Genomic DNA, 13,402 nt, shown 5'->3' with positions numbered 1-13,402 from the left:
GCTTCTTTTTTTATCCAACCGTTAACCTACCTTTCCCCTAACCCATGGCTAGGTCAAACCCCACACAAATATCTTTCACTCGCGGCAGAATGGGGAAATTTACATCAATAATCATAAAAATTTTAACTTTTTTTATCTTAACCCCCCAAATAAATTTCTATTAACATTAGCCATAAAAAAATCTTTGAAACCAAAATACCACTCTCTCTCATCTCTCTCCCAACAATCTCTCTTTCTCCCATCTCTCCCAAACCGAAAAGGAAAATGAGATTCTTCCCACGTTAAGCACCACAATAAGCACCAAACAGTGCGTTTTGGACATACTATAAAATGAGCCAACTCACGTGTAATACACATAGCAATCCCAACACACGCGCAATCCATCTCACGCGACGCACAACTTTTCTCCATTTGCTCTCACAGAAATCTCACTGTTCTCAAACCTTCTGAGGGTGCTCGGCGTTGGTCTCTGGCCGTGGGTCTGCTGTCTCTCTTCCCTGTCGTCTCTATTCTCAAACTTTCTCGGCGGTGGTGCTTGGCATTTGTCTCTAGCCGTGGATCTCTCGTCGTTAGTCTCTCACCGTGGGTCTGCTTTCTCTCTTCTCTATCGTCTCTGCTGCTCTCAAATTGTGTAGGTAATGGCAAATTTCGTGAGTATTGCTTGTCATTGACTATTGTGAATTATTTATTTGTGTGTTACCGGACAAGGATGATTTTCTTTTGGAAGGGGTGAAATTGCAACTGTTCATAGTGATAGAGAGAGATTTAAGTTTGAAATTTGTTCTTTTATGTTTGAAGATGAGTAGAGAGTGATAGCATTATCCAAAAGCTAGTTTATTTCGATTATTCATCACATCAGTTAGTAAAGATTGTAAATGTGATTGCCTAGTTCCTCTCATGTTTGCTGGGTCATAATTGCAGGAAAAATAGCTTTAGTTCAGTTGGAAGGCCCTTTTGTTTTACATGACGGATGTGTGAAATTTTGCAGTGCCCTTGATTTAGATTTCCGTATTGACATGATTTCTAACAAATACAACAAGTTATAGGACTAAAAGATGAAAATATTGTATTGATATACTGGTAAGTAATAATTGCTAGATTATTAAGTATGCATACTCAAAGCTTTGAACTAAAGAAAAATTTCTTTCAGCCCTTTAAAACCCCAAGGTAATTCACTTACAGTAAGCACAGACAAAAACACTTCCAATCTCTAATTTTACCATATTAGAAATTTTTTCTCCACGTGTTGAAGTTAGTCATGCAAGTTGAAACCAATCTGTTTAAGCTTGGGGTTTTATGTCCTGAATCAAGGTTAAAAGTATTATAGCTTTAGCTATTCCTGAAGTGAATTTCTGTTAAAAAGCTATGCACGCATTAAGTTAGTGCGAGAGTCTGCTGAAGCATATGTCAGCTGTGTGTTTGGAGCTGAGTATTCTTCATTCCACATTTTGGGTTTTGGTTGACCTCCAGCATGACTCAACCCACTTGAGTTAAAAGCCGTAGAGTAACATTCTACCCATGATATTTGAGTTTATCAAGTCACCATATTTTAATACTTCTCTGGAAAACAAATATATATGTTAAATCAGGTAGGAAAAATAAAAAGTTAATTATGGAGTTGTAATAGTGCAACTAAGGTTTTGAAACATTAAGATCTTTAGCCATTATGTTACTATCCCGTAGTTATTTTTAAGTTACAAGAGATAATAAAAAATAACATCATATTTTAATTACTTACACTAATCCTGCAAGTGCTGATGGTCTAAAGTTACTTACACTAACCCCCAACTAGTCAACTCCATCAATTCACTTTCATTTCTAAGAACAGAGCCATGCCCCTTCTTCTCATTTGACCATATTTTTCTTCTTTTTGTTTTCTTTGTAGTTGAAATTAAATAATTTTATTTGAGCTGAATGAATGCAGTAAGATGTATTTCTTTTTTTGGGGGGGAGAAAAAAAATCAATAAGCTGGTTTTTAATATATTGGCTACCATTTTTTCTTTCTGGAAGGAATCTGGGTTGAAGTGTATATTGAACAGAATTTGTTCAATCATTATGTCTTCAAGCACAAACGAAATTCAAACACAACTGAAAGCTTGTGATAAATGCTGCAACAACAATAAGGTCTTGCGAACTTCACGAACAAAAGAAAATCCGAATCGTAGGTTTTGGAAGTGCAAAGGATGTGGGGCTTTTGAATGGGATGATGATTGGAAGAGCAGTGAATGTAATGATTTTAGAGGGATGGAAGATCGTATTATAAATCAGAATAAAATTGACATGTTGTTAGCAGAAGTCCGCAAGTTGGGCCATCAAATCGAATGCATATCTCTTAAATTTCAGTTGCTTGAGCAAGAATTTCAGCGAAGACAACAACCAAGTGTTCTTGTAACATACGTCCCGCAAATAATGATAACTCTTTTAATATGTATTATATTTAAGTTGTGTAATTAATTAATGTATTGTTAGTGCAATGACTTGTTGAACCAGTTTTTAAGATAACTTTGGTATTGATGGGGAAATGATATTCCTTTTTTTGCAATAAATTTGTTGGTAGTCCATAACTCCTGTGTCATTTGCTTCTTTGAATCAATTAATTTTTCCTCTGTTGCAAAGCCAAATATAATCATTTATAATTATAATATTTTGACCAAATAAAAAGCAATAACATAATTCCTGCACTTCTGCACTTTAAAGAATTCCAAAATTCCAGTAGCATAACAATTTCTGCACTTTCCAGAATTCCAGTACAATAACAGAATTTCTGCACTTCTGCACTTTAAACAATTTCTGCACTTTCCAGTAGCATAATAATTTCTGCACTTCTGCACTTTAAATAATTCCAGAAGTCCAGTAACATAACAATTTCTGCACTTTCCAGAATTCCAGTACAATAACAGAATTTCTGCACTTCTGCACTTTAAACAATTTTTGCACTTTCCAGTAGCATAACAATTTATGCACTTCTGCACTTTAAATAATTCCAGAAGTCCAGTAACATAATAATTTCTGTACTTTCCAGAATTCCAGTACAATAACAGAATTTCTGCACTTCTGCACTTTAAACAATTTTTGCACTTTCCAGTAGCATAACAATTTATGCACTTCTGCACTTTAAATAATTCCAGAATTCCAGTAGCATAACAATTTTTGCACTTTAAAGAATAACAGAATTCCAGTAGCATAGAATACATCCAGAATTTCAGAATAACATAAAACAATTTCTGCACTTTAAAGAATATCAGAATTCCAGTAGCATAGAATTAAAAAATAACATAATATCATTTATCCATCCACCATTCCAGTAGCACACAATTAAGGAATAACAGATTTGCAGCATCTCCCTCAATTCCAATCCAATAGCACATGACCAAATAATAACACAACTGTAGCATATAAATCTAATAAAGGATCATGCAAGAACAAAAACAAGATTATTCTACGAAATCACTTCGAAACTCCTTATCAACTTCATATTCATTATCTTGCTGAAAGAGTAGCTGCTGAAAATGTCCAGGCTGCTGGAATTGTGGTTCCTATTAAAAAGAAAATTAAATATTTTGTTATAATAAAAGAGAATAAAGTAGATAATATGAATAAATACTAAATTTATCACCACTTACCGTACAAGAATTTTGTGTAGGTGTTAGATAAACATTATCCCCAACCATATGAGGTAAGCTCATAAGACCCTAAAACAAACATACATTAAATGAAGAGATAATAAAAAAATCATAACACATACTATGAAAAACTTACATTATAATGGTCCATAACTCCATGTGGGTACATATTCATATCAATATAACTTCCTTCAGGATTTTGAAATGCCTACAGTGGATCAATAATATATTAGAAAAACGTCTATGATTAAGTAATAAAAATCAACGACATGCATTTGAATTCCATAAAACCTACCGTTACAACATTGTTCTCGTGTGTTGGGACCACAGTCGGCACTTGCTCATTCACCTGTCCATCCTGTAAAGTCAACAAAACATACATTTGAACATCTTTTATGTTAGAAATTTTTTAACTTTAATTAAATTCAAAATACATTTTAAAAGTACCTTTGCATTGGAACGTGAGGAATTTATTTTAGATTTTGAAAATTTATTAGATTTCTTTCTTTGACAAGGTGGTCGACCTTTACGACGCCGAGCTGCTGGATCTCTAACTGTTTCTACTTCCACACTACAACTTCCTTGGCCTGTAACAACAGTTACTTCATTATCTCCGCAAAGAATTGCCTTTGATAAATCCCCCCGTACATTCTCAATCCAATTGAAAACAAGATTAGAGCTTTCAATAGTATGTGCAGCCATATTTGCAACCTCCGCAAAAGTAGCACACATTTTCTCATATCGTTTTTGCTCATCCGTACAGCTATGAAGCTCATAACTCGTTTTCACTCTACTATGGCATCTCCACACATCTTTTCTCCATCTTCGTAAAATATATTTTTCTGGAAGTACTTCTACGTCATTGCGGATCATGATTGCAATGGCATGCCTACAAAGAATACCTCTAAATTGGAACCTTGAGCAGCTGCAACGTATTTCACCATTTTCTTTTTCAAAATAAACTTCAAAAAAGGTTCTCTTTTTACCCTCTCCAACTTTGACATCCTCTCTAACAATATTTTCACAACCCATAGAATTGACATATTCGCAATACATTTTCCGAATCATTTCTTGCTGAAATTCTTGAAATTTTGAAATAGTGTACACATCTCGAACTTGCCTCTCTATTGCGTAATCAGTTACACATGGCATTTGTTGGGAAAGACACCTGACATCTTCTTCAACTTCCTTCTGAACTTTATTCTTCAATGCACAACTGTATTGCTCTACAAACTGCTTCAAAGTAGTCTTTGAGTTAACATAACCATCAAAAAATGCATTCATGCTTTCACTACGTTGAGTAGATGACATTCCTGCCCAAAACGTATTGTTTAGATAACAAGGTACCCAATGATGCCTCTCGTCATATAAGCCTCGTAACCATTCGTTATCCCCCAAATCATATTCTGTAATCATATGGTGCCAAGTTTCCTCAAATGTCGTAGCACTCTGGGAATCATAAACAGCACAATGCAAGACATTACTTATGTTACGATATTCTTTATAACCCCCTAACTTCTCTGGAACTTTCTTCATTATATGCCATAAACACCACCGATGTCGAGTATTGGGAAAGACATTCTGAATTGCAACTTTCATTGCCCTGTCTTGATCTGTAATGATTCCATTAGGAGCTGAATTAGACATGCAAGATAGCCATGTTCGAAATAACCACGTGAATGTCTCAATATCTTCGTGTGAAATCAATCCACACCCAAACAGAATAGAATGCCCATGATGATTAACTCCTACAAATGGAGCGAACGGCATATCATACTTATTTGTAAGATACGTGGTGTCAAATGTAACAACGTCTCCAAACTCCTTGTACGCTTCCCTATTCCTTGGCTCGGCCCAAAAAACATTTTTTAATCGTCCATCATCATCCACTTGCATACTAAAGTAAAACCTATTATCTTCTACTTGCATTTTCATAAAATAGTTTTGAAGAGCAGCAACATCCCCATCTCCAAGCCGCAATCTTCTTTCTTTTTGGACATGATTTCTACAATCTCTTTCTATGAATGTCACATTTTCATGACCACCAGCCTCAATAACAAGTGATTGATAATTCTTACATAATCTGATTCCTGCTCGATCATTTACATCAAGCCTTTTTTTTGCATATGTATTGAGGCTACGATTGCACCGAAAATACTTGGATTTGATTGGAGTTAACAGCACATGGTTGTGTTCAAGATTTAAGCTTTGAATTGTCCACTTTCCATCATCCCCTAAACCAGCTCCCAATCTAGCATTGCAGCCTGTTTTTGCATTAGGTTGGGGCTTTAAAATATTCACAGATTTGCTTCTTGTTTCACCACTTCTCCCACAAGCAAAAGTCACATTTCTAAGAATCCCATCACTATCCTTTCTACTAGTTCTCCTCAAAATCGGAAACCCTTTTCTTTTACCGTACTCTTTGAAGTAAATAAACAAATCAACATCACTATCAAATGACATCCCAATTATTGGCTTATCGTTCTCCTCAAATTTCTCCAACTCTTCAACTTCGATGTCTTTTTCCATATTATTTATTTCTACAAAATTGAAATAATTCACATTGACAAAATGAAAGTAACAAAATACAAATAATTCAGCACAACCTCACACAATTAAACTAACTAGTGATGCAAATTGTGAACACAAATTTAATATATACCAGCAGAATTTGCATCATACGAGATGCCTTTGATTGGAATTTAGTGATTTTTTATTTAATATATAACCCAATGTGCTTATTAATTTTCCAATGGATGCTGATTTAATATATAAAGATTATTGCGCAATTGATACCCTTAAGATTATTGCGCAATTGATTTAATATATAAAAATTTGACTTCACAATTGAATCTTCACACATTCGGAATTATTACAACCAAAATTGGGCATTAATTAAACCAATTACCTCCACGAATTGATTACGACGGCTACAACTATCTACAGGGCAGACAGAGAAAGAGAAACCCAACGAGATGCGCGAGAGAGATCCACGACGAGAGAAAGTCGAAGGAGAGAGCAGCGAGATGAGTGAGAGGCCGGATGAGAGAGACCCGCGGTGAGAGAGAGAGCCACAGCCGAAGACAGACCCAAGGCGAGAGAGAGAGACCCACGGTGAGAGAGAGAGCCACTGCCGAAGACAGACCCAAGGCGAGAGAGAGAGCCACAACCGAAGAGAGACCCACGCTCGAGAGAGAAAGAGAGAAAACTGAAAGACAGAGCAATCCCACGATGAAGAGCAGAGCTTGAAGATGGCAAAGAACTGGCTGTAATTGAACTCGTTGCTTGGTGTGAAATGCATGAGTGAGAGTGATGCGTGCGTGAGATGAGATGCGCGTGCAGTGTGTTTGCTTGTTCAAACAGTGCCCTTTTATATTACAAATAAAACGCACCGTTCGGGACTTACTGTGGTGCTTATTGTGGGCTGAATATCGGTGCTGAACCGAAAAACCAAGCTTTGCAAACAATCTCAATTGGTTTATTCTGGAATATGGGCAATGCCAGAAAAGACTGTTGTACTTGGTGGAGTTGAACCACCTGAGCGAAGCTTGTCGCGGAAAGGAAGCTCCAATGAAGGATCAGTACCTGAAGAGAGAAGAAACTTTACGCTGGGAGGTCCTAGAAGAGTTAGCTCTGATGCTTGGGATGCTAGAGATAGACAAAAGGCTGTTACGAACTGGTCATTCTCATTTAATCCGGGGCCTTTCAATATTAAAGAACATGTTTTGATCACCATTTTCGCTAGCTGTGGAGCTAGTGGTGTTTATGATGTCCATATTATTGCAATGCTCAGGGCTTTCTATAAAAGAAGTATACATCCGGTAGCGCCCTTGTTGCTTGCACTAACAACTCAGGTATATTTACAATTTTACATTAGTACTACAGTTGCAAAACATTCTAAAAGTTTCTCAACTTTGATTTTTATATTTTGTTTTGGGCAATTCAGATGCTTGATTATGGGTGGGCTGGTATATTCAGAAGATACCTCGTGGACTATCCATACATGTGGTGGCCAGCAAACCTGGTTCAAGTTTCTCTATTCAGGTGCTCATTCATCTTCCAAATTCCACCATTTTTTAAACTTGAAGCAACACGATGCATTTATTCAATCTGTTAAAAAAAAAAATTGCAGGGCACTACATGAAAAAGAGAACAGGCCAAAGGGAGGACTTACCAGGATACAATTCTTTTTCGTGGTGTTTGTATCGTGTTTTGCTTATTATATCGTCCCAGGATACCTTTTCCCTTCCCTTACTGCTCTTTCTTTTGTTTGCTGGATATGGAAAAGATTTGTCACAGCTCAACAAATAGGTTCAGGACTGAGTGGCTTAGGCATTGGTGCTATTGGAATCGACTGGTCTACGGTTTCTAGCTTTTTGGGAAGTCCATTAGCGACACCATTGTTTGCCATTGTCAATACTTTAGTTGGTTTTGCCTTAGTCATGTACATTCTTCTTCCAATCTTTTACTGGAACAACGTATACGAAGCCAAATGATTTCCCATTTTCCGTGCTGCCACTTTACGTTGGCAGGTCCAAAATTGTCTGTCGCACCAAGTTTCGTGCGATAGGAGAGAAAGAAAGTTGTTTTTGGCTTGTAAAGAAAGGTAATTTAGGGAGAAAAACATGTGTTTGGTTAATGTTGATAGAAAAAAATTGAGAGGATTAATTGTGAAAATAACAAAAAATTTATGATTATTTTCGAAAATTTTCCAGAAAAATGGGTTTTTTAACTTTTTTTTCTCCTCTTCTTTATCATCCTTTTTTTTATTTTAAGATTTGTTTTTTAATTCGTTAATTATCCTCTTTTCTATTTGTATTTTTTTTCTTATTAATTACATCGGATCCCGACTTTTATTACCTTCACGTCAATTGAGCCGGTAAGCCCACCAACGTGACAAAGCTTGTTTTGGACTTTGGGTTAATAATATGAGTTTCAAACCACGAAACTTGTTCTACAATTGAGCTATTATAACCCTTTAAAATTTCTTATAGAACCCCGATACTCTGCATTGCTTTATACTATTTAGTTATAGCTGGGCACATAGAGAAAGTAGAAATGAAGAAATGAAGGGATTAAGATTTTCTTATTATTTCTTTCTCTCTTATTTTTTACTTTCTCCTTAGTTTCTTTTTTAATCTAGTTAAAAAAAATAGCTTAATTGTAAATAAAATAAAACTGACTTAATTATCAACATCAAAATTCAAAACTTAATTTTGGCTACTCATGTAACTATGAGAGGTTAGAAGAGAAAAAGAGAAAAACATGGAGAGGATTCTTATTTGAAATGAGGAAGATTTATGTAATGCCTGATTTTTCTCTTCCATGCTCTAATTAGTCTCAAATTAGGACAAAAATCCTCTCATAGTCTTTTTTCTTATTTATTATTTATTAGTCAAAAGAGGGGTCAAGATTGAGTTTTAAATTATGATATTGATCACTTTATTTACATTATGTCATCTTTTTTTACTAGATTTTAATAATTATAAAAGATTGGGGGAAAAAACACAAAAAAAAAATTCTAATTTTTCAGCTTATTGTCACACCAAGAGATCGTTTAAAGTAAGCAAAATGCTTGGTGTAGCGAAATATGAAAGAAAAATGAGAGAAATAAAAAAGAAATAGGAAGAGAGAGAGTGAGTGAGTAGAGAAAGAAAAGACAAATTTCTCTTATCTTTCTCTACACTTAGCATTACTTTTTAAACAATAATCATTATACTAAAAAGTTAATGTTTACTCTTGAGTAAACAGAACAAATATAATTTATTTTTCTTTAATTGAAGTACATCAAGACTTTCACTGAAGAACATTGTAAAAGCATCCATTTTAGCCTTAGTTAAAGCCAAACCAACTTCAATGCCACCCTTCACATCTCTGCTCTCAGTAAATGAAATTGCTCTCATCTTATCTATTGAAATTTCCTCTATTTTCTTAGGCTTTCCCCACCCAAAATCAGTCTCATAATAAAACTCCAACTTTGGTGACCCAGCAACCATAACATGGAGCTTTGACTCAAAAAAACACCTCATAATCCGAAATCCACTTCTCCGCCCCTCCTAATATTTCCCCATCCGGCTCTTTAACCGTGCTTCCTATCACATTTGCTGCAACAACGATCCCATCTTCTCCTAACAATTCATCCCAAGTTGCCAAGCAACGTGCAAACCCTGAGCAATTACCAAAATGTGTTGTGGGAATCTGATAGTACAAAGTGGTTATACCGCCCGCATTGAACCCGAAGTAACACGGATCCTCACCCAATGATTTACCTGGCTCATTTACCTTTGCTTCTGCTTTTACATAACAAACCCAAATTAAAGAGCAAGTTAGTCCATTGCTTGATCTTCTCCATATTATTCGGGCTAACAAAAAAGTTGCCCTAACCGTATTTGATAAATCTAAATTGGCCATTCCATTGCATATGACGACCATTTCTTGTGAAGGTCTTCGCTTGCACCACTCATTCAGGAAAATTCCCTCCAGCCCATTTGTGTCTTCTATCGCCAAACAACCAAATGGCTCGCTCAAGCAAGAAGAGTCTCTACATACCGAGCCCCATGTCTTTAAGAAATTGCTAAATGTTCTTCCATCATTAGAGAAAACTGTTAAGTTGCACGGCAAGCAATAGAAGTTTAGCTTGCTTACAGGCACTAGTACTAGCCAATTCAGGCACTAATGAGTAAAATTCATTCACATAACGTTGATGATTGCCCGATAAACGATTAAAACCACTGTTAGACTCAGCTAAAGTTAATAAAACATAGTCCCCATGGGCGTAAAGAATGTGAGGCTTAGTGTATCCTTGACCTTGCGGCAGTACTGTAAGGTTCGAAAGGGGACAGGTGTTGGAGAGTAAGAGCGGGTGAATGCTTGAGCACTGGTAAAGACTAAAGTGTTTGACAAAAATTGAGAGATGGGATAAGGATTCTCGAAGAAGAATAATAGTTCGAAACAATTGGAGAGAATATTCAAGGCCGCAAAGTTAAGTAACCTGCCTTGCTTGATGATAGTATGTATGGTTGCTTTTTCATTATTGAATTACGAGCAGTATACAACAGAGGAAAGTGGAAACTGCAATACACAAAGCAGAATAAATGACAAATACGAGTGATGGAAGAGCCTAGCAGAGATTTAACACTAAGACATCTCTAATTACACAAGATTTTTGTCCCAAAAAAATTATTTACCCCGAATACTAATCCTGAATTTACGCCCCGAATGATAAAACGTACCGTTTGGTTTCATTTGTTTTTTAGAAACACATATTTTATTTGTTTTCTTTCTTTCCACTTTCCCTTTACACTTTTCTTTTCCACTATCCCTTTACACTTTCTTTCCACTGTCCCTTTACACTTTCCTTTTCCTTAGCCCCGAAAATGTAGAGGTTTAGCACATTCACAAACCAATTCCGATTTTGCAGTTTCCAAATGGAATTTTGCACTTAGGATTTTTCACTCTTTTCAGCGCTGCAATGAATTCTCTACTCCGCTTAAACGAAAGGAATATGTAAAGAAAAAGTAAATGAAATAAATGCTGCACAATTGAAAAATAATAAATGAAAAAAGTAAACCAAACACGTTGATTGACAATTAAATTATACAAAACAAATAAAATACGTGCTTCTCAAAATTAAATAAAAAACAAATGAAATCAAACGGTATATTTTATCATTAGGGACGTAAATTCGGGATAGCATTCAGGGTAAATACCAGACTCTGTCCGTCCTAATTAAAGTTGGGATATTTCCGATGTTAAAAGATTTGTATCTCATCAGCCATTGAAATAATGACAACTACAATTAATTACTGTCCCACATTCACATGATGATACGTGCCCAATCCCTGTAAAAAATAAAAGAAGCATCCTGTAAATGTGAATCACACAGCAGTAAGTGAAATGAGATATCTTGTTTCCATTGATAAAGAGGACAAATAAATGTAAATGATATAGGAGACAATGAATTATTAAAGGACATGTAGCCATGTAGGACTTGATTGAAGAGAAAGGTGAAGGCATCATTTGAACGTTAGGTAGATCCACACCAACCTCGATTTCACCTTCGAGATCTCTACTTTCAGCAAGCGAAATGGCCCTTATTTTTAGTATGATTGGAATTAGAATAATTATAATTTAAAAATTATAATAATAAAATATTTAATAAATATTAATTATTATATTTTAAAAGTTAAATTGATTTAATTTTATATTTATATAATAAAAAATTTATTATATCTTTATTAATTTTATTAAAATTATTATTTATTATATAATATTAATTTTTATTTTATAATTTAAAAATTACAGCACTTTAATTCTAAACAACATTTTTAATTTTTTATCAATTGAAGTCTCCTTGATTTTCTTAGGCCTGCGCCACCCAAAATCAGTCTTGTAAAGATGGAACCCAACTTGGTGATCGGGCAACGAAACCATGGATAATCTATTCATGTTCACCCAACTTGCCCTTATCCAACTTCATGATTGTGTTTCCAATTGCATTTGCTGCCGCAACTATCCCATCTTCACCCAACAACTCTCTCCTTGTACTCATTGACCTACCGAACCCGATACACTTACAGTTGCGGAAATATGTAGTGGGCACCGGATGATCGAAACGGATTATAATTATAAAGCCCGAACCCGAAGAAAATCCGATCCGTAGATATTTTTGACGTGTGGTAATGTCACGTGCTTTTGCTTTTTAGTTTTTACCAAACAGACGCATACAGAAGAACCCAAGTACTTACTCCGCCTGTTTCTTCATCTTTCATTGAGCAATAATCCATGTTCCATTGATATTTTCCAAGTCAATTGAGCCTGCCACAAAAGTAGCTCTGGCCATACTAGACTGTACAAGTCAATGTCGGCTTATTTTGCACCACTCCTTCAAAAAAGATCTCTTCAAGGGCCATATCGTCTGTCAATAATCACTGTACGATCAAACAATGCATGGCGATGGCTTCATTGAGAAAGATGAGTGATGGAATGTCAAAGAAAGTTAAGGGGATGGAGGTTGATGATGAGTTTGATAGTTAGTGGAGAAGAACGACAGAAATGCGGGTGACTCCTGAGTGCTGAACGCTCACTTCGAAATTCAAACTGTATAATTCAGACGAACGTGCTGTAAGTCTCGTTACTATATCGCAGTGATGCCATATGGCTTTCAGTTCACAACACGAGCTTGCACGCTGCAGATGTTGATATCTTTATATGGACTGATTGACAATCTAATCCTCTCTCCATCCATATGATTTTTCAAAGAGTTATAGACTAATGTGCAATGGCAATCTAATTCATTCCCCATTCATTTTCTTTTCTTTTCTTTTTTTAATTATAAACTAATCGCAATCTAATTAACATTAACTCTCCACTTATCTGAGGGGAATTCAAATTTCAAATCTTTGGTTCCACTCAATAAATTTTACCAGCTGAATTAACTTATTGCATCCTTAAATAATTAATATAAATAACTATGAGTACGAATCTATAATCGATAATATAACGTTTTTATTTATTACACACATAATTCTATTACAGCGAACCAAAAAAATGAACCCACACGCATAATTCTAACGCCGAGCAGATATATGACGTGACATTGTCAAATTTGTAACATTTAAATTATAATTAAGCATGGAAGTTGGAAGAATGATAATCGATTTATAGTTAGACATTCCATTGATGATCGAAGAGAATATCAAAGAAACAACTCCTCGGAGTCCTTCAAAACATTAGCAAATCCCTTTCCAAGTGAAATATCACAAATTTCTTCATAAGA

The 13,402-nt window shown here is 35.3% G+C and overlaps 2 protein-coding genes and 1 long non-coding RNA gene across 3 annotated transcripts; 1 reads left to right on the top strand and 2 right to left on the bottom strand.

Annotated features, from left to right (window-relative positions):
• The first annotated feature begins 294 nt into the window (after window positions 1–294).
• LOC112098973 lies at window positions 295–2,265 on the top strand. Its single transcript, XR_002906012.1, has 2 exons — window positions 295–635; window positions 2,012–2,265. It is a non-coding gene; the product is annotated as an uncharacterized LOC112098973 (long non-coding RNA).
• A 1,480-nt stretch (window positions 2,266–3,745) lies between these two features.
• LOC112099211 (protein FAR1-RELATED SEQUENCE 5-like) lies at window positions 3,746–6,087 on the bottom strand. The gene is made up of 3 exons (XM_024186346.1): window positions 4,072–6,087; window positions 3,920–3,982; window positions 3,746–3,832 (listed from the first exon to the last, which is right to left on the bottom strand). The coding sequence occupies exons 1-3, from the start codon at window positions 6,085–6,087 to the stop codon at window positions 3,746–3,748; spliced, it is 2,166 nt and encodes a 721-aa protein (XP_024042114.1).
• Window positions 6,088–8,844: 2,757 nt separating this feature from the next.
• Window positions 8,845–12,175, bottom strand: LOC18045271 (malonyl-CoA:anthocyanidin 5-O-glucoside-6''-O-malonyltransferase). Its single transcript, XM_024186345.1, has 6 exons — window positions 12,079–12,175; window positions 10,270–10,443; window positions 9,894–10,226; window positions 9,724–9,791; window positions 9,411–9,629; window positions 8,845–8,856 (listed from the first exon to the last, which is right to left on the bottom strand). The coding sequence occupies exons 1-6, from the start codon at window positions 12,173–12,175 to the stop codon at window positions 8,845–8,847; spliced, it is 903 nt and encodes a 300-aa protein (XP_024042113.1).
• Between the last annotated feature and the right edge of the window lie 1,227 nt (window positions 12,176–13,402).

The sequence above is a fragment of the Citrus clementina genome, unplaced genomic scaffold (genome assembly GCF_000493195.1).
Source record: "Citrus clementina cultivar Clemenules unplaced genomic scaffold, Citrus_clementina_v1.0 scaffold_4, whole genome shotgun sequence".
Taxonomy (NCBI): Eukaryota; Viridiplantae; Streptophyta; class Magnoliopsida; order Sapindales; family Rutaceae; genus Citrus; species Citrus x clementina.
This window is presented reverse-complemented; position numbering and strand designations above follow the sequence as displayed.